Genomic DNA, 18,517 nt, shown 5'->3' with positions numbered 1-18,517 from the left:
CAAAATGAGCCAAGAAGAATGGGGAGATGGGTGTCATTTTCAGTCCTGTGTTCCTTGAGGTGGCCAGCCCAAGTTCTGCTGTGTTAGTGTACTTTGCTTTTGGCCAAAAGCATTAGCTAATAAAGAAAAAATTGGGACTGAACCAACATGATTTCTGCATTATATTGACATCCTTTCTCTATATGATAATTGCTTATGAGCTAATTCACATTATCAAACATGTTTTAGTAAAGCAGATTTTATTTCTTTTTTAAAAAAATTTTAAAGTAATCTCAAATTTATAGAGAAGTTCCAAGTATAATACAAACAGTTTTTTCCCCTGAACTGTTTCAGAGTAAGCTGCTAACATATGCCCCATCACCCATTATTAATTTAGTGAGTAATTCCCACAATTAGGACATTTCTCCTGTATAAGCATAGTACAGTCATCAAAATCAAGAAATGAGCATTGATGCATTACTTCCATTTAATTCTCAAATATCATTGTTTTAACAGTTGTCCCAGTAATGTTCTTTACAGCAAAAAGATGCAGTTCAGAAGCACAGGTCTCTTTTAGTTGTCATGACTCTTCAGTTTCCTTCAGTTAGGAATAGTCCCTCAGTCTTACTTTGACCTTCTTGACCTTGGTTGTATTCAAGATTACAGGTTTCTGTAGAATGTCCCTCATTGTTGGTTTGTTTACTCACAAGGTTATGCATCTTTTGTAGGAATGTTGTATAAATGATGCTGTGTTCTTCTCACTGCATCCTTTCAGGTGGCACAAGATTTTGATTTGTCCCGTTATTGGTGATGTTAACTTTGATCACTTGAGTAAGGTAGTGTCTGCTAGACTTCTCTACTGTAATGTTATCTTTGTAATAGTATTTTGTGTGTGTGTGGGGGGGTACTTTGAGACTATGTAGATATTCTGTTCCTCATCAGGCTTTAAATTTTAAAATATAATTATATCAAGATAGGCCTCTATTTTATTCAATGTATTATAATTCATTACTATCATTATTTGTTTTGTTTCTCAAATTGACCCAAGTTTGGCCAATCCAGTGGAGCCCTGGATTCTGTATCCTTTTGACATGTTCCCAACAATCTTTGAGTTGTTCTCTACTTTCTAACATGATGAGATGTTCCGAGTTCATCTTCTTGTAGTTTCTCTGTACTAGCCTTGAAATCAGTAGTTTCTGCAAACTGCCCTAGTTCTTTTTCGTGGAGAATAGTTTGTAGAAACCAAGATAAGGGAATATACATGTATATATATACATATACACATTTACATCTGTATAACTTTATGTATCTATTTGTACTGAAACCATTAGGGCACCTGTTGGTATTTCCAGTCCTAATTTAATATAACAGGGTTTGTTCTAACTCTCTCCCTTTTTATATAAATTAGCCCTTTCTCTGCAGTGAGAAATCTGGCTCCCACTTATTTTTAGCAGGTTTAGTTACATAATCAGTTCCCCTGTATGTGACCAATATCCCTTCCCTGCTGCCATTTCCCACGTGCCAGGCTCTAACATCTCTCACTAGGTGGCACTCCCACTTTGTAGTTCCTCTCTATCCTCAGGCTCTCATTTCCTTTGTTGGGCTGTCTCCCTATGCAAATACCCTCCTTCTGCTGCTTGGGAACAGCAACCTGCACAGGGTCACTCTCATTTGAGGGTATGCTCCTCACCCAGCTGAGTCCTCTCTGGCATACTGTATCCCCACACTTTCTTTGCTTAGCCCCACTTAACGGCTATTGAATTGAGTTTTCAAGAAGGGCAAGACAAGGGCCAAATTATATTTCTGTTGATTTTATACTAAAATACTGGCTTGTTGAAATGTTTTTAAACCAGAAGACTTTTTAGGTCATATCTTTAATTGCTTAGGATCCCCAAACTACATGTTTGTATTTGGTCGTTATTGGTATAGACTTTGTTGTTCACTTAAAAAATTAGCTTTTTGCTTATCTACCACCTTTGCTTTTCTCCTCGTTTCGCCTGAGATTTTAGACATCGTGCATTCTGTTGTTGATTCACTCGTAATTATAATTATGCAATTGATCTCCTCATTAGTAAAAGGCCATATCATTTTCAGTAATTCACTGCAGTAATTGAAACAACTTGCTTGCAGTTCATTGAATACCTTGGAAAAACTTGGTATAAAATAGTATTTATTTTATTCTTGAGTCTTTATAGTCTCACGTGTACTCTCTCTGTCTCTCATCCTGCGTGTTAATTTACTGTTCCCCTTTCTCTTTGCCATTTTATCTTGTACATACATTCATTGTGTCGGGTTATTTTTTAATATTAATGTGTTTCTCCCCACAAGACTAAAGGCCAATTGATGGAGGAAACTATATCTTTTCATCCTTGAATCCCCGGTGCTTAGAACAGTTCCTGGCTTAGGCCCATAATAGGCCTTCAATTTGTTGATTAGAAGCATTTGTTTGGAGCATGCAGTGTGCAACGTAGTATTACAATCCTTTTTTTTTTTTTTTTTTTAATAATTCTTAATTCTTTTAGAAGCTGGATAAGAAATCATCTCCATCCACGGGAAGCCTGGATTCTGGAAATGAGTCAAAAGATAAATTATTGAAAGGAGAAAGTGCATTGCAGCGAGTCCAGTGTATTCCTGGCAATGCCAGCTGTTGTGACTGTGGTCTGGCAGACCCACGGTGGGCCAGCATCAACCTGGGCATCACCCTGTGTATCGAGTGTTCTGGGATTCACCGGTGGGTAGGCCTGCCCAGGATGAGAGACTTCTTTCCGTTAAACACACATTGTAAATTACTGTGTCTCATTGGTTAGAGGACCTTTCCCACTTGCCTAGTTTGACTGCCAGTGTGTTTTTGTATCTTTTATGAAGTGGATAAAATTCTGGTTTGTGAAGTACTTTTGAGGACTTCAATTCACCATTCATTATTAACTAGAAGATCTGTCCCTATTTATGTATGTGTTGAGGCCTATATTAGAGACTATGTCACATTAAGAGAGAAAAATAACTTGCATAATGTGCAAATAGAGACTTGAAAGTTTTATATATTAATGCAGTCTTTTTTTTTCCCCACTTAGGAGTCTTGGAGTTCACTTTTCAAAAGTACGATCTTTAACTTTAGACACCTGGGAGCCTGAACTTTTAAAGGTAAAATGAATATTTGCTTAAAAATATTTTATGTTTTCACATAAAAGTCAAGATTTTATTTATTTATTTATTTTTTTGCCACATAGCTGTGCAGGATCTTAGTTCCCCTACCAGGGATTGAACCCGTGCCCCCTGCAGTGGAAAGGCAGAGTTCTAACCACTGGACTGCCAGGGAATCCCCCAAAGTCAAGATTTTAGAATCTGGTTTTACAAATGTGTGAGTTTCTCAGTGCTAACAGTGAATTAAATTGTATTGGAACATATCTGATGTTATTTTGGCAAATCTGGTGTTTTGTTATTGGTTTTTTAAATTGCTAAGCTTATTATGTAGCACTCTTAACTCCATGTCAGTTCACTTTTTTTTTTTTGCGGTACGCGGGCCTTTCACTGTTGTGGCTCTCTCCCATTGCGGAGCACAGGCTCTGGACGCACAGGCTCAGCGGCCATGGCTCACGGGCCCAGCCGCTCCGCGGCATGTGGGATCCTCCCGGACCGGGGCAAGAACCCGTGTCCCCTGCATTGGCAGGCGGACTCTTAACCACTGCACCACCAGGGAAGCCCTGTCAGTTCACTTTTTAAGGAAACCAGCACCCCTGCATTTTTATGTTTTCTCACAAATTATCTTAGATTCTGTGCCTTAATTTTATATTTTATAATTACATAAATTCTTGTTAAAAATATTAGATATTGCTATAGTGAGCTGCGTGATGGATTGGTATAGCATGTCATTATCATTGCATATTTTAGCATAACACATTTGCAAATTTACATTTTTAAGGGGTAGTACTCATCAGACTAAGACATCCTTTTTCCTGTGTAAGGATTCATATCTATGAAAATGTCATAAATGATTTTATATCACAACTGGGTTTTTAATATTTACAAAATTTATACTGGTTAATAGTATACCCATTTTAATTCCCACCATTTAGTTTACCATACTGTAAAAAATATACGTTTGTGTAAAGGTTGTAGTGTATCCTACATTTATTTCTGTCTGAAAATTGTGTTCTTAATATGCTTGTGTTTTTATTTCAATCCATAAATAAACCAATAATCCTGTCAATTAAGTAAAGTAAAAAGTTTTCTTTGTGGAATCACTGTGGAAACGTCTAAATGAAAGTGATTAAGTTGGCTCCTGTGGTAGAGCCCTATTTCGATAGATTCCATAAATTGTTATGAATTCAAAGGAGAAGAAAGTGGGGGGTGGGGGCTAGCAATCTAATTTCTGCATCAACTTTGCGTGTAGATATGAACTCAGTGGATTCAGTTTAGAAGCTTTGGTTGAAACACAACTGTCTGATACATTTAAAAAATATTTAGAAATACTTATAAATAAAGTGTAAGGAGAAAATAGTTTGCTTCAATTCTGAGTTGTTTAAACCTTACCGTGTCTGGACTTAGGCTTCTTTTTTCAGTTAACTTAGCAGATGTTGTGAATGTGTAGCCTTGTGCTAGCCACAGTAAGGGATAGAAATCTGGTAGAAGATGGGTGAGGAGAAACGCTTTCTTGAGGAGTAGTAATCTTCTAGGGAAGGTATTCTGGTGAAGAATGGCAAAATGGTGATATTGCTCTCAGTCCTTGTCTCCTTTTGTTTTAACTTTAAGCATCTTTGTGAAATGAGCATTTGCAGAACATGCAAAAAGAACTAAGTAGCTCTGTTTGCTTAAGGATTTATATAGTGTTTTTTAGGAAATTATTGCTTATTTTCTGTCTTTCTGCCAAACAGCTTATGTGTGAGTTGGGGAATGATGTTATGAATAGAGTTTATGAAGCTAATGTGGAAAAAATGGGAATAAAGAAACCGCAACCAGGACAAAGGTACTGTTGTGTTAATGTGTTACCTCATCCCCCCCCCCCACCATCTTGAATATAGCTGTTATTTTATTTCACTTTAATTGATATGTATTATTGAAGCAGACTGTTCAGAAGAGATCATTACTGCTTCTGTTAAAATGTGGCTGTGTCTCTCTTGGGTTTGTTAATTAGATAATTATATTTTACTAGTCAGATAATAAATTATAGTCTCCAGATGAGAGAGAATCTTAAAAATTAAGGCTCCGGGGCTTCCCTGGTGGCGCAGTGGTTAAGAATCCGCTTGCCAATGCAGGGGACACAGGTTCGAGCCCTGGCCCAGGAAGATCCCACATGCCGCGGAGCAACTAAGCCCGTGGGCCACAACTACCGAGCCTGCGCTCTAGAGCCTGTGAGCCACAACTGCTGAGCCTGCATGCCACAACTACTGAAGCCTGCACGCCTAGATCCCATGCTCCACAAGAGAAGCCACCACAATGAGAAGCCCGCACACTGCATTGAAGAGTAGCCCCCGCTCGCCACAACTAGAGAAAGCCCGCGCACAGCAACAAAGACCCAAAGTAGCCAGAAATAAATAAATTAAAAATAAATTAATTTAAAAAAAAGGCTCCACATAGGAATATAAAAACTCTTAGCAGTTAAAGGAGACAAAGTTCTGTTAGTGGCAGGCCTTTAAAAAGAGTTAATCTGTTCATTAATGTCTCCAAGGATCAAGTTTCTACTACCTACAATGAATAGTATCACATTGTTTGACTTCGTTCTGCAAATATTTGTTAATTATGTATTTCATACATGGCATTATTATATTGAAGAATTACAGATGAAAAGGGTAGCTTCTGGTAGGGGAGCGTACTTACTTAATTGCTCTGTTTGAAATTTTACTTCCAATTCTATATATGGAGACTCTGAATGAAGTGGCCGCCTTCAAGGTAGATAATTAGTTTTGTTGTTCATGTTATTTTTAGACTTTATGATTCTTTATATTAGGTATTAAAATTTTATTTGCCATAATCCTATGTTTGATTATATTTTTATGATAATTAATACTTTTAAAAAGTTATTGCCCTCTAAACCAATACCACTTAAATCAGATTCTTATTTTTTTGCTAAAGCATGTCTGTTTGAGTTATTTCAGACCTTGAGATATCCTATTTTAGCCAAAGACCTAGGCATTTTAGAAAGATGTAAGTAAGAAAAGGTATAGAACAAACTTGGTGTTTTATAGTTGTATCATAAATCAAAAAATTTAAATGTGATACCTTTTTTGGTCCCCCTTAAGTTAGAAATGCTATGTTGTTTTGAAGTAGTTGTCTTACGAAGAATTATGGTCATGACTAGTGATAGTTCAGTATGTGACATTATTTATCGGAGTAAAAATGGAATTAAAGTTAACTTCTGTAAATTTTAATAGTTTCTTGGTAATGTTTTTCATTCTGTAAAAAGCAAAAGAGAATATATATGGGAATGAATGAGCATAGAAATTAAGACAATAAGAGAGTGCCATGTTAATACTTGTGATTTTTCATTTTATTGTTTGTTTTTCATTTAAACATGAAATCATAGTTCATTTAATATTGGGAAGGAAAACATGTTGTAGAATGTTGCAAATTCAGTTTTAACTAGTATGACATTTAGTGACTTTCTTTGAAAAATTCAATATGTAATGGCTTCTTTTCAGTATTAGCCATGCTAAGATATTAAGCAGAACATCATGACATTTTTATGTATACCAACCAGACAGGAGAAAGAGGCGTATATCAGAGCAAAATATGTGGAGAGAAAATTTGTGGATAAATATTCTATATCATCATCACCTCCTGAGCAGGAAAAACAGATTGTCTCCAAAAGTTGTGAAGAAAAGAGGCTGAGCATTTCTAAACTTGGGCCAAGTGAACAAGTTAGAGCATCTCCCCAAAGTTCAGGTATTACGGTTTACTTGTTATCTATATAAATATTTTCTTAAGCTGAAGTCACTTTCTTAATCTCTGAATTAGTAGCTGTTGTAGATTTTTTAAATGCTAAAAACTGTTTCCTTCTGTATATCCTACAGAAAAATTGGATTTCTCTGTTTTTAAAACAGTTAAATTTAAGCAGTGTTCTGATAATTCACATTTCTAGGTACACTTGACCCTTGAACAACTCAGGGGTTGGGGCACTGACTCTCCGATCAGTTGAAACGTCTCATATAATTTGTAGTTGGCCCTCCATGTATGCGTTTCCTCCATGTCTGCCCTGCAGTTCCTCTGTATCATTGGTTCTGCATCCGTGGATGCCACCAATCCCAGATCATGTGGTACTGTAGTATTTAGTATTGAAAAAATCTGAGTATATGTGGACCCACGTAGTTCAAACCTGTGTTGTTCAAGGTTCAACCATAATGTGTATATTCTTAAGGAATAAAACTGCTTAAAATGAAAGGGGAGATGGGAATTGCAAATCTGTCATGCAAAAAGCCCTAAATATCTGATTAACCACCTAATAGCCTTCCTGTTTTTTCCTCCTAAATTTTTCCCAGTAACGTTTTTTCCTGCCCTTTTCCCTTCTTATGGCCTGCTTTGTGCTTTGCTAACTTGCATGTCCCCAGTGATTGCTGTAAATAGCGACGAGGCCAGGAGGGAGTCTCTGTTCTGTCCTGATGAGCTAGATTCACTCTTCTCCTACTTTGATACTTCTTCAAAACTACGTAGTAGTAAGTACTACTCTTGTGGAGCATTCCAAGTCTGTGCCCGTGGTCATTGTGCGGTGTGGCCATTTCTCTAGATGTTACCCATTGTCTCAGAATTACACATTACTTACAGTCATACGATAAATTAACTCTTTACTACCCCTGACACATTACGGGGTAGTGAGATATGTTGCGACTCTGAAAATAAGTTTATTGCTAGGCTTCATGACTGATTCATATTTTGATACGTGAAGTGTTTCAAAGGATTAAAATTGTCGTAAATTTATTCTGCTGGTGGTGGCTGAGATCACGTTGATGTATCAGAGCTCATTTTAAAACCTCATTGATTGTGGGACTTTTTTTCTTAATGGTGCAAACTTTAATCACTAGCTGGTTTTTTTTTAAAACAGTCAAAAGTAATGACAGTGGAATCCAGCAGAGCTCTGATGATGGAAGAGAATCTTTACCTTCCACAGTGTCAGCCAATAGTTTATATGAGCCGGGTGAGTTTTGGTGAAATTCCATGTTAATTGGTATTGTTTGCTGAAAAATGCATGTGGAAAATGCCAAGTTTGATTAAATAGTTTCTGAAGGAAGTGGTTAGTCTTTCAGAAGGTACTAAGGGGCAGTTAATACTGCTGAATGAGAAAGCAGCTATTTTCATATTTGGAAGTTCTCTCCTAGCTGTACATTTTTCTGAGCCTCAAGATATGTGTCAATAGCTAAGGATAATTTTTAATCCATGTGAACGGTATTTCTTACTACCCGTTATGTTTTTTTGTGGCTGTCTTTTCTTATCAGGAGAAAGAGATCAGCAAATCCCCCACATCCCCCCCCAAGTTAGGTTTTTCTTCTGACCTGTGCTTTCCTCCTATATTCTCTCCTTTATGATTTCAGTGGTTATGATCTTGCAGAATACTCAGGATAGTAAGCATTCTTTAAATTATTTGAATTGCTTGTACTGCAAATTGTGATGATGGTATTGGACCATTCTAGGAATAAAGTGAGGTTTGGTCTAGTAGTGAAATCCTTTAGGGGTTCTTACTGCCTCTTCTGAGTCTCTAAGTCCAGGCTTATACTCATATATACCTAATTTTAATCTAATACAGAGTAATTTACCTATCCATTGGATACTGGCAAGACCATAAAGGCCTGGTGTACTAGTCGATGTATTTATAAGAGAAGAAGGTTGTGGAGAGTGATTAGTCTATAGGAAATAAGATTCCTTTGTGAACATCTCCCATTAGCTCATTTTGTTAAACTAGTGGTTTCTTATGTCACAACTTTCATACTGTGATACAGGTAAGAGTTCGCTTTTTTAAAAAGCTGTGGTAAGATACACATAACGTAAAATTACCATCTTAACAATTTTCAAGTGTACAGTTCAGTGGCATTAAATCTATTCACACTGTTGTGCTGCCATCACCACCATCTATCCACAGAACTCTTTCCATCTTACAGAACTGAAATTCTGTACCTATGAAGCAATGACTCCCCATTCTTTCCCTCCCTCCTTGCCAAGAGCTCATTTTTATTGATGTATTTGTGTTTGCTTTTCAGAGACAGAAAGGCAGGATTCTTCTGTGTTTCTCGACTCTCAACATCTTAATCCAGGACTCCAGCTTTATAGGGCTTCATATGAAAAAAATCTTCCTAAAATGGCTGAAGCTTTGGCTCATGGCGCAGATGTGAACTGGCCTAATTCTGAGGAAAACAAAGCAACACCACTTATTCAGGCTGTATTAGGGGTATGAATTTGTAAATTCAGGTCTTCAGTGGTAGTAGAGCATTAAAAAAAATCATAATTCATTTTGAGCATAGCTTTAGCATTATTGTTTGCTTTAAGAGATGGGATAGAAAATAGAAGCAGCAGCTAGTAGTGATTTCTGAACATCACTTTGTGTAAGCTCAATTTTTTTTCTTAATGAGGGAGTTCTAGTAATGAAAGTAGTGGGTTTTGCTAGATCACAAACTGCAAATTGAATCCCAGTTAGAAGTAGTTCTTGGGAAGAAAATAATATAATTTATCATTTTTCTGCTTTTTGCAGGGGGGTATTTTCTCTTTTGGGGAAAATACAATAGAAAGGCTATTAGACTAAAGTAAATACTCTGTTAATAGAAATATATTGTTGTTTGTTTGTTTTTTCTCCATTGTTATCTTCTTTTTTCCTCTAAGGGCTCTTTGGTGACATGCGAGTTTCTCCTTCAGAATGGTGCTAATGTGAACCAGAGAGATGTGCAAGGGCGGGGACCACTGCACCATGCCACTGTCTTAGGGCACACGGGGTAAACTAGTGCTTATATATTTAAGTAGTTGAAAAAATTATTTTGAAATAATGTTTTGCCCTTTCTCAGGTTAAGATCGTTAGCTAGAGCTTATAAAGTTATACTTTCCTTGACTTACACTCTCATGCTGGCACTTAAAATTTTTAAAAATTTCATTCAGAAAAAAGATATGGTTACTTTTCAGATAAGAAAATTGCCAAGCTTACTTTGAACTTTACTAATTCTTTATATAGATCTGTTTTAGTATTTAAAACTGTGGTGATTTCATCAGGCAACTTAAGTCTGTATTTGTGTATATTTATGCATGTACATACATTATGTAGATAGCACATACATTTTGGGAGAGTTCTGTAACTTTGTAAATTTTAGTTTTCCCACAGGGTAGTTAATTCTTATTTTGTGCTATTGATGTGTGTCTTCTGGAGCAATATTTAGATTCACAGAACAATAAAGCCGTAAAAATGGGCTTTCTACTAGAGGGTACAAATAAAGTCAAAATATTGGCCTTATGTAAAGTTTGTGTCATAGGTCATTGTTTTTCAATAAAACATCTCAGGATCTCCAAGTCTTATTACCTGGACAAACAAGAAACTGTCCTTTTTTAATGTTTATTTTATAGCATCTTCTATTTTCATCATAGCTTATTTTGTTTCCCTCTATTAGCAAGAAGATTCAGTTCAATAACTTTATCATAAAACTTTTCTCTACTTAAAAATGGTTGTATTTAACTCATCCTTTGTATTTTCTTCATAATCATAATTATTCCCATTTTACTTTATAGACTCCATTTATTCATTTTTTTTCATTTTTTGTCAGTTTCTTCAAGTTATGAATATTTGTGGAATACAGCAGCAAGATTACTTCCCACTCGTTGCTGTTGTATTATCGTTAATGTATTATGATGTTAACATTGCCTTGGCTTTCTTCTTTCCCAGATAATGACCTTGAGTGATTTTTGTTTTATTTACATTTATAGTTATCTGTGTACATCTTTTTATGATATTCTTGGAGGGTAGGGACCATAATTTACACATCTCACTATGCTGTATATTATCAGGTTAAATGTGAAAATTTCATAAGATTTATAAAATGTTGATCATGGTAGATTTTTATTATTAGAGTCAATAGTCAATAAATCTTTGTAGAATGAAATCAAGAATTTCCTAATGAAAATGTTATTTCTTTAAGTAGTGCTTTTTATTTCTTAAGGTGAATACTAATTTTTTTTCTTATCGGCAATATCTCATAAACACTGTTCCCTTAAACAGGCAGGTATGTTTATTCCTAAAACGAGGTGCCAATCAACATGCCACTGATGAAGAAGGGAAGGACCCTTTGAGTATAGCTGTGGAAGCAGCCAACGCTGATATAGTGACCTTGTAAGTGTTTTCTTTTCACTTGATTATTTTCCATACACCGTATTACTTAATACAGTGTTTAAACATAGAGTTTCGTGTGTAGGCATGAAATTTAAACTTGGTTCTTTACTAGAAGCCATTTACTTCTCTAAGCACATTAAATGTATGAAGCACTTTACATACATGAACTTACTTGGTTCCCACCTCAACCCTGTGAGGAAGGTTTTATTATTATCAGCCTCATTTTATAAGGAAGCCAAGCCACAAATAATTTGAGAAGCTAGTAAGTGGTAGGGCTGGGATTTGAAACCAAGAATTCTGGCTCTAAAACCCATGTGCTTAGCCACTTCTGTTATACTGCCTGGCCCGTAGGAACAGAAAATCAGTAACTTTTCTGATTCTTTAACTCTCAGTACAGTACTGGGGTGGGAGTTGGATTGGTATAGTAACAGGCAATTTTTCGACTACCTCAGGAATTAGAGGATTATAAGCAGGGAAACCAACTGCATTGATGTTAGTAACTTTTGCAGTTGCATTTCCTTTGGGCAGTGATAATTAGGGGACCTGTTTGTACTTACTTTTTTAAAGAATTATTTGTATGAGTCCTCTATTTTGAGGTAAAAATATTTGTTTTGGAATGTTTGAATACAATTTAACATGACCTACTAAAGAAAGAATCTTGAGGTCTTTATTTGATTTTCATCTTAGATCAGAGTTGTTCATTACACTTGGAATCTAGGAATGTGGTTGTCACCTACACTTTATTGTTGTGTAGGGAGTCTCAAGCATATGTTGTATGAATCGCTTATTCAGTCTATTCTGAATGAAGCCCAGGATTGCTGATTCCCTGTTAAATAAGTAGAGATAGTTCCATCTACACTACTGAATTTCAGTCACTTACAGATAGAAACTCCCTTGACTGTCTTGAACTCCTGAGCTCCCACTGAGAATTCTTGACTTGCCATATATCACCCCTCCCTGACCCCTGCCAGATTAAAACAAAACGAAAAAACAAAAGAGCAAGACATATTTTCTCTGTACTTAGCTTCTTTTCCTCACTGGAGGGGTTATTGTTATTATGGAGTCTATTGTAGGAAAATTTACATCTATTAAATCATTATAGACTTAAAATTGGAGAAAGATAAGTTATTAAAGAAAAGATAGGAGTGATATACAGAGAAATTAACCCTGGCTGCAGCTTCCCAGGCAATTCTTACAGTAATGGGCCTTCTTCCCCCAAAATATGGTCCCAAATTGTCTTAAGTTTTCTCATTTTACTTTGTATGAGGACGTCAGTTTCACTTACAATTTTTTGAAACAGGCATCCTCTGTGAAAAGTCCAAATACCAAAAAGGGAGACTTATCTTGCTATTATTAATTCACACAATGGTTGGAAAGGAAATGGCAGGGAATTGTGGTACTTTGAAGATAAAAAAAGCCCATGTCAGATGCGGCAACTGCCAGAGAGAGCATGCTAGAAGAGGGTGACAGAAGTCTGGGAAGGCGTTGAGGATTTGGCGGCCTGGAGGACAGGCAAGAAGTACAGAGTAGGAGAGGGGCACCACAGGTAACATTTGCCTGTTTCAAAATGTTGCTTAAAGTCAGTAAGAAAATGAGAGGAAATTCTTGTTTCCTTAATCCAGTGCTACAGGTCTTCCTGCTGCCAGGATAAATAACCCAAAAAAGAATGTATAATCAATATGGTAACCATGCAAAAATCTTGGTAACCTATGGTCACTTATTATAATGTCTGTAGGTCAGAATATATCCCTAATATTTATAGATAACATGTGCTATTTATACATCTGGAACTACCGTACCTCAGGGTGAACCAGAATGAACTTATGACAGGCTATTGCTTCCATTCTATAGAAGCAATAATTTCAGCAGTTGACAGTTAAAGTTTGACAGGTTGCTTTAGGAGCCAGGAATTCTCTGTGTCTGGAGGAAGTAAGCTGCTAGAGGTGCTGCCGGGAACCTGCTTAAACAGAAGTGAAATGCCCTTGTTAGAAGTCTTTTATTGTCTTCTCTCATGAGAATTGTATAAGATAAAATACAGTTATTTTTGTATCTCAGATTGCTGGGCCTGATAAACTAAAAGTACTTTTGTTTCAGTGGCAAATACTGGTAAAAGAAAAAATTACATGAATACGTCTTAGCTGTGTATGTAATTCATTAGTTTATGAATATTTATATTGTATAACTTATCTAAAAAATTCTTTTATTTAATTTTAGGTTACGGTTAGCAAGAATGAATGAAGAGATGCGGGAATCAGAAGGACTTTATGGACAGCCAGGTCAATATTCTACTAATAACCATACTGAAATGCAGTATAAGAAATGCATCCAGGAATTTATCAGTTTACAATTGGAAGATTCATAGTTCTTTAGCAAACTAACTTAATGCTACAGAGTTTTTATAAATTACTTGTAAATTGTGAGTTGTTAGGTATATATACTGTACTTACTGAATTCTTGGGAGTGGCTCACTCCCGAGCCTTTAAAAATCCGTAACTATTCCTATTACAGAACACATTTACTTGCTGTATCTAACTCTGGCTGCTGACTTCTTTATCTGCTGTACAGATGTCTTCCATATACATTCCAGAGAGGCGAATGGAATGATAACATATCTTTATACACTTACAGCAGCACAGCAGTCATTTTCTTTTTGGCTGTCAAGTGAATATAACAAAATTGTTTTCTTTTTGTTATTCAGGGAATTTCTATAAATTGTGTTCAGGGAAAAAAACAAATCACTATGTGTTGACATATAAAAGTCAGTATGGAAAATGCCTAGAAGTAGTTTATTAAATTAAGAGTTCTGTATTTGATCTAAAAATGAGTGTAAGGTTTAAGAATAAAATTTACCAGTAGGTTAAGAAGTCCATAATGCAAATGGAGTTAGTTTAAAAGGTATAGGGAAAAGGTCAAATTTTATCTTGTACCTTTGCCCCAAGTAATTGTACAATATCTGTTGGATAAATGGAAGTATTTAGAAGAATATTTCATGAGCTTGATGGATGGCAAAGTAGACGTATTCTTATTAGAGAGAACTCAGGATCAGCTCAATTCTCATTTTGAGTAATTTTTGAGTCGAGATGTCAAGAAAAGCAAGAAATGTTGCTGATCAGATTTCTTTCTTTGATGAACATATCCTGATTAGACATTCTTCACAAAGAAGAGAGTAATAATTAGATCTCCAGTTTCATGAATTTGAGTATATGAATTACTAATTTATCTGTTTTAAATTCATATACATGCTGGTTAAAAATTTTAGGAATTCATGACTAAAATAATTGAGAATGTTCAGTTTTAAGTGAGTATGTTTGATTTTTTTTCAATGACTACTAATATATTATTTTAAAAGTGGCTTGTGATATCATCTATCTTTCCTGTTTAAGTATGTTTTGAAATTTCTGCACTTTATGCTAGCTTCAGCCATTTACTTTTATTTTAGCCAGATTAATATATAACTAAGATAAATATGGGGCCATTCCTTTCTCAGAGGACTGTATTTATGACTTATTTTTGGTCTACTTTAATAGGAACAAATAAGAACTTTGAGAATAGAGGCACTTCAGCTAGATACTTCTAATCTAGGGTGTCCCACTTTAATCCTATGGATCAAACAGTACTACTGACTCATGATGTACCAAGATGTAAGAGTGCTGATTAAGGGTGAAGTCTCAGCGTTAATTCTGAATTTCACCCATTTGTTTTAAACTTGAATGTTAGACTTTAAATACATTATAATTTTGTAACAGATATACACTTAAGTGATAGTATTACTAGGCCATTTTTGAGGCCTTTATGTTTAAGCACTTTAAAATGAAAATTATTCAAAGACTATGACCTGATTCGTGAGGTAAGAGTGAACTTCAAGATTTTAAGTTAAACAGTTTTTTTTTTCTTGACATTTTAAGTGTAAATGTTTTCTTAAGGTGTTTGCTGATGAAGCTGCACCCAGCTGATTAGTCAGAAGGTCGGTGGGTGACTTTTCTCTGGAGCTGGGAAGCTTGGAAGGACAGGTCTTCTTATGTTCTTGAAGCTTCTAGTTCCACCTAAACTGCTCGGGCTTCTGCCCCCATCTAGGAGCATTCAAATGTCTCTTTCACTGTCATTTTATGTATACGTTTATGAGTATATACCTTCCGCTCAACAGTAGAAAAACAGATTTTTCCAATTTATTTGAATGAAAATTTGAAGAAAAGGCTTATTTAAAAAAAAAAAAGCTTGGGCTTCCCTGGTGGCGCAGTGGTTGAGAGTCCGTCCGCCTGCCGATGCAGGGGACACGGATTCGTGCCCTGGTCCGGGAAGACCCCACATGCCGCAGAGCGGCTAGGCCCGTGAGTCGTGGCTGCTGAGCCTGCGCGTCCGGAGCCTGTGCTCCGCAGCGGGAGAGGCCACAACAGTGAGAGGCCCGCGTACTGCAAAAAAAAAATAATAAAAGTAAAAAAACAAGCTTTCCTACCACTCAAATTTTAGCTTAGAAAAGATTAAAAAATAGATCAGAAGTCTGGAAATGGTATATCAGCAGAATAAAATGAGATTCTGATTTGGTAATAATTAGATTTTAAATTCATTTGGGGGTCTCGTAGTTAAAGCAGAACAACTTTATACTTATACAGATGACATGGTAAAATGGCTCAGCAATTGCTCTCTGGCTTCTTTTCCTTTATGAGTCTTGGGAGAGCAGATATTTTTGCTCAGGCAGCAGGTCTTTTTTCTTCTCTGCTTATCGCTGTAAATTTCCCTCTCATAGATTTTGGTTGGTTGTTTTATCTAGATCCTTTTTTTGTTGCCTAGCAATAGAAGGAAAACTTCAGAATTCTGGGTAGTTTTAAAAGGCGGGTATTTTCAATTTTTTCATTATGAAGAGCCCTACCGTTAAAAGACTCAGATATAATCTTTGGGAATGATGGACCTATGTCTAGGAAACCCCACTTTTGAACTTTCTGTCTACAACCCTATGGACCTGAGACTCCCTGTTTTTTGCAAGGCGACTTAAGAGCACACATTTCCTGAAGGGAAGATGTATCCTTCTTTGTCAGTTCCCACAACTCATAGGACTGGGTGGGTGGGTGCAACATCACGCCGTTCTCTCAATTGTTGGAAACCAGTTTGGTGGTTCCCACAGTCTCTGGCTCTGTGACTCCTCTTGATTGTTGGCAGAGTTTCTCAGCCAGTTGAAAATCACTGCTTTAGTGAACCACTACTGGTTACGTGAGTATGTTGCTGATGAAGATTGATCATTGATCTAATCAGTTACAAAAAGGAAGCTGTAATCAGCCCAGAAGGGGCAGGATCATACACTGATCACCTGGGAGTAGGGTCTCACAAGCTGTCGTATCTTTGAGGGGAGTACATTTTGAGAGCAAAATTAGCAAAATCTTGGATCATCACTGCTGTTGCAGTGCTTATTCTGAATACCAAAAATCAAGAACTGTTTTAAGCTATCAGTGGAAATATAGCAGTCCACATTTCAAAAAACTCAGAACTGTCCAGGCACATGGAAAAGTTAACTTTCTGAAGAGAAATAAAATGTGATGAAGTAATTTAAAGAATATAACTTAGTATTACAAATATTGGGTGGTTAGTTGTTTACTGTTTATAATAGACTGTTAAATGTACTCATATGAACTTTCCAGGGCAATATATTCTGGGTCATTGTTTATGTATTGTAGTGTAGACAAGTTATATTTGCCGTGGGAAACATTCTAAATGATGAAAATTGTATTTAAAGAATCATATTGAAGTTCAATTTGTGTTAACTATATTAAATATCTTAGTCACTATTGTTATCGTAACGTTTGCTTTTTGACAACACATTTTGAGGCCTAAGAAAGGTATTATATTGATAAGTCCCTTAATTAACATTTGGTTAGAAACTGAATGTTAACAAAAAGTTTTGTGTATGTGTGTGAAGGTGAGACTTCCTTTTGTATTGTATTAACTCTTTTAAAATGTATTCGGTAAGTGAAACCAATGAGTAGTGTAGCACCAACACTTTCCTTCAAGGAAGCATTTAATTCAGTGAATTAAAAAAATCTTATAATTTGTTTTGCATGGTACAATGGTTCTACTAAAATGTACTTGTGTAGTAGATACTTTAAAAACAAAAACTGGGAAACCACAAAAAGGAAAAAAAAATCTCACAACCTGTTATACAAAATATGCATTGCTAATAGTAGAAGCCATATATTGCCATTGTACTGTTGTAATACTTAAGATTGCTCACCTGGTGCTATCTGTAAACTATTTGGCATTAGCATCTATTAGATACTTCTTCCTATTTCTTCTTGAATGTATAATGTGTGCCTTTTAAGTTATTTCTGGTGTTGAATGGTAAAATCAGTGTGGTATTTTTGTATTATAATCTGCACTTTACACTTTCTTCGAAAGTAAAACTCCAGACTCTCCAGTTTAAATAGTATTTTTAAAATATTTATAATGTTTACAATAAATATTTTAAATATTTGAATTCAACATCTAAGAATAAGAAAAAAGTTTAAATATTTTATATGGTTTGTTAAGTGATGTTTAATGTTTGTCTCTTCTCAGTTTATTTTATATCTTTTAGAGTGGCTAATAATGGGAATAGATAGTAGTTTGTCTTTTAATGTGGGGTAAACTTTTATGAAATGAAACATGGGTGTAATTGAATTGTCTTACCCATTGTTCCACCATATCAACGTTTATTGTTTTAGTAACAATAATATGAGTTAGATGTTACTCTTAGCCAACCTATTAAGATTCTCTTCTTACCATATTTTTTCTTTTTAAAGTAGATTGATTGATTCAGGTCATGAGAAAATTTCCAGGGCTAAATGAAAAACTACATAGAGATTTTAATAACTTGCTTTTTACATTGACTAAATATTAAAAGCATTAACTTTTTTTAATTGAAAATCTTGGTTTATGCTATTAGACCTTTTACTAGATCTGTATCCCCCTCCCCCAGATTTTTTCTAATTCTCTGGCTTTTGGTATGACATCTGTTGCCTCAAAAAAATCTCACTTTTTAAAAACTGACAAAACTTACTGCACTATTAACAACAACTGTAGCAATGAGTGTATAATAAGATGGATGCAAGGTATCTTATGGGGAATAATTATAAAACCATGTTCCAACACTAATCATCTAAAACAGTATTTGACAGTCTAAATTCTGTTTTCTAAATCAGAAAACAGAATTATGCCCAGCTTCTGCATAAAGCTAATATGTTTAACAGGAAGCATTCATGATGAATGATTCATCTTGAAAATAAG

The 18,517-nt window shown here is 35.6% G+C and overlaps 1 protein-coding gene across 5 annotated transcripts in view; it reads left to right on the top strand.

Annotated features, from left to right (window-relative positions):
• ACAP2 (ArfGAP with coiled-coil, ankyrin repeat and PH domains 2) overlaps window positions 1-18,517 on the top strand; it is a 160,568-nt gene that overhangs the window by 140,297 nt on the left and 1,754 nt on the right. For 4 of the 5 annotated variants that reach the window (XM_079922245.1, XM_079922242.1, XM_079922241.1 and 1 more), the window contains 9 exons: window positions 2,502-2,710; window positions 3,051-3,120; window positions 4,851-4,942; window positions 6,674-6,858; window positions 8,012-8,104; window positions 9,162-9,349; window positions 9,778-9,887; window positions 11,156-11,266; window positions 13,481-13,542. In XM_079922245.1, the coding sequence (XP_079778371.1) occupies window positions 2,502-2,710; window positions 3,051-3,120; window positions 4,851-4,942; window positions 6,674-6,858; window positions 8,012-8,104; window positions 9,162-9,349; window positions 9,778-9,887; window positions 11,156-11,266; window positions 13,481-13,542 (1,120 nt within the window). The remainder of the gene's footprint in view (window positions 1-2,501; window positions 2,711-3,050; window positions 3,121-4,850; window positions 4,943-6,673; window positions 6,859-8,011; window positions 8,105-9,161; window positions 9,350-9,777; window positions 9,888-11,155; window positions 11,267-13,480; window positions 13,543-18,517) is intronic. The other variant, XM_079922243.1, reaches the window with a different exon arrangement.

Source organism: Stenella coeruleoalba, assembly GCF_951394435.1.
Source record: "Stenella coeruleoalba genome assembly, chromosome: 5".
Lineage (NCBI taxonomy): Eukaryota > Metazoa > Chordata > Mammalia > Artiodactyla > Delphinidae > Stenella > Stenella coeruleoalba.
The sequence above is the reverse complement of the archived record's forward strand: the minus strand, read 5'-3'. Positions and strand labels throughout refer to the sequence as shown.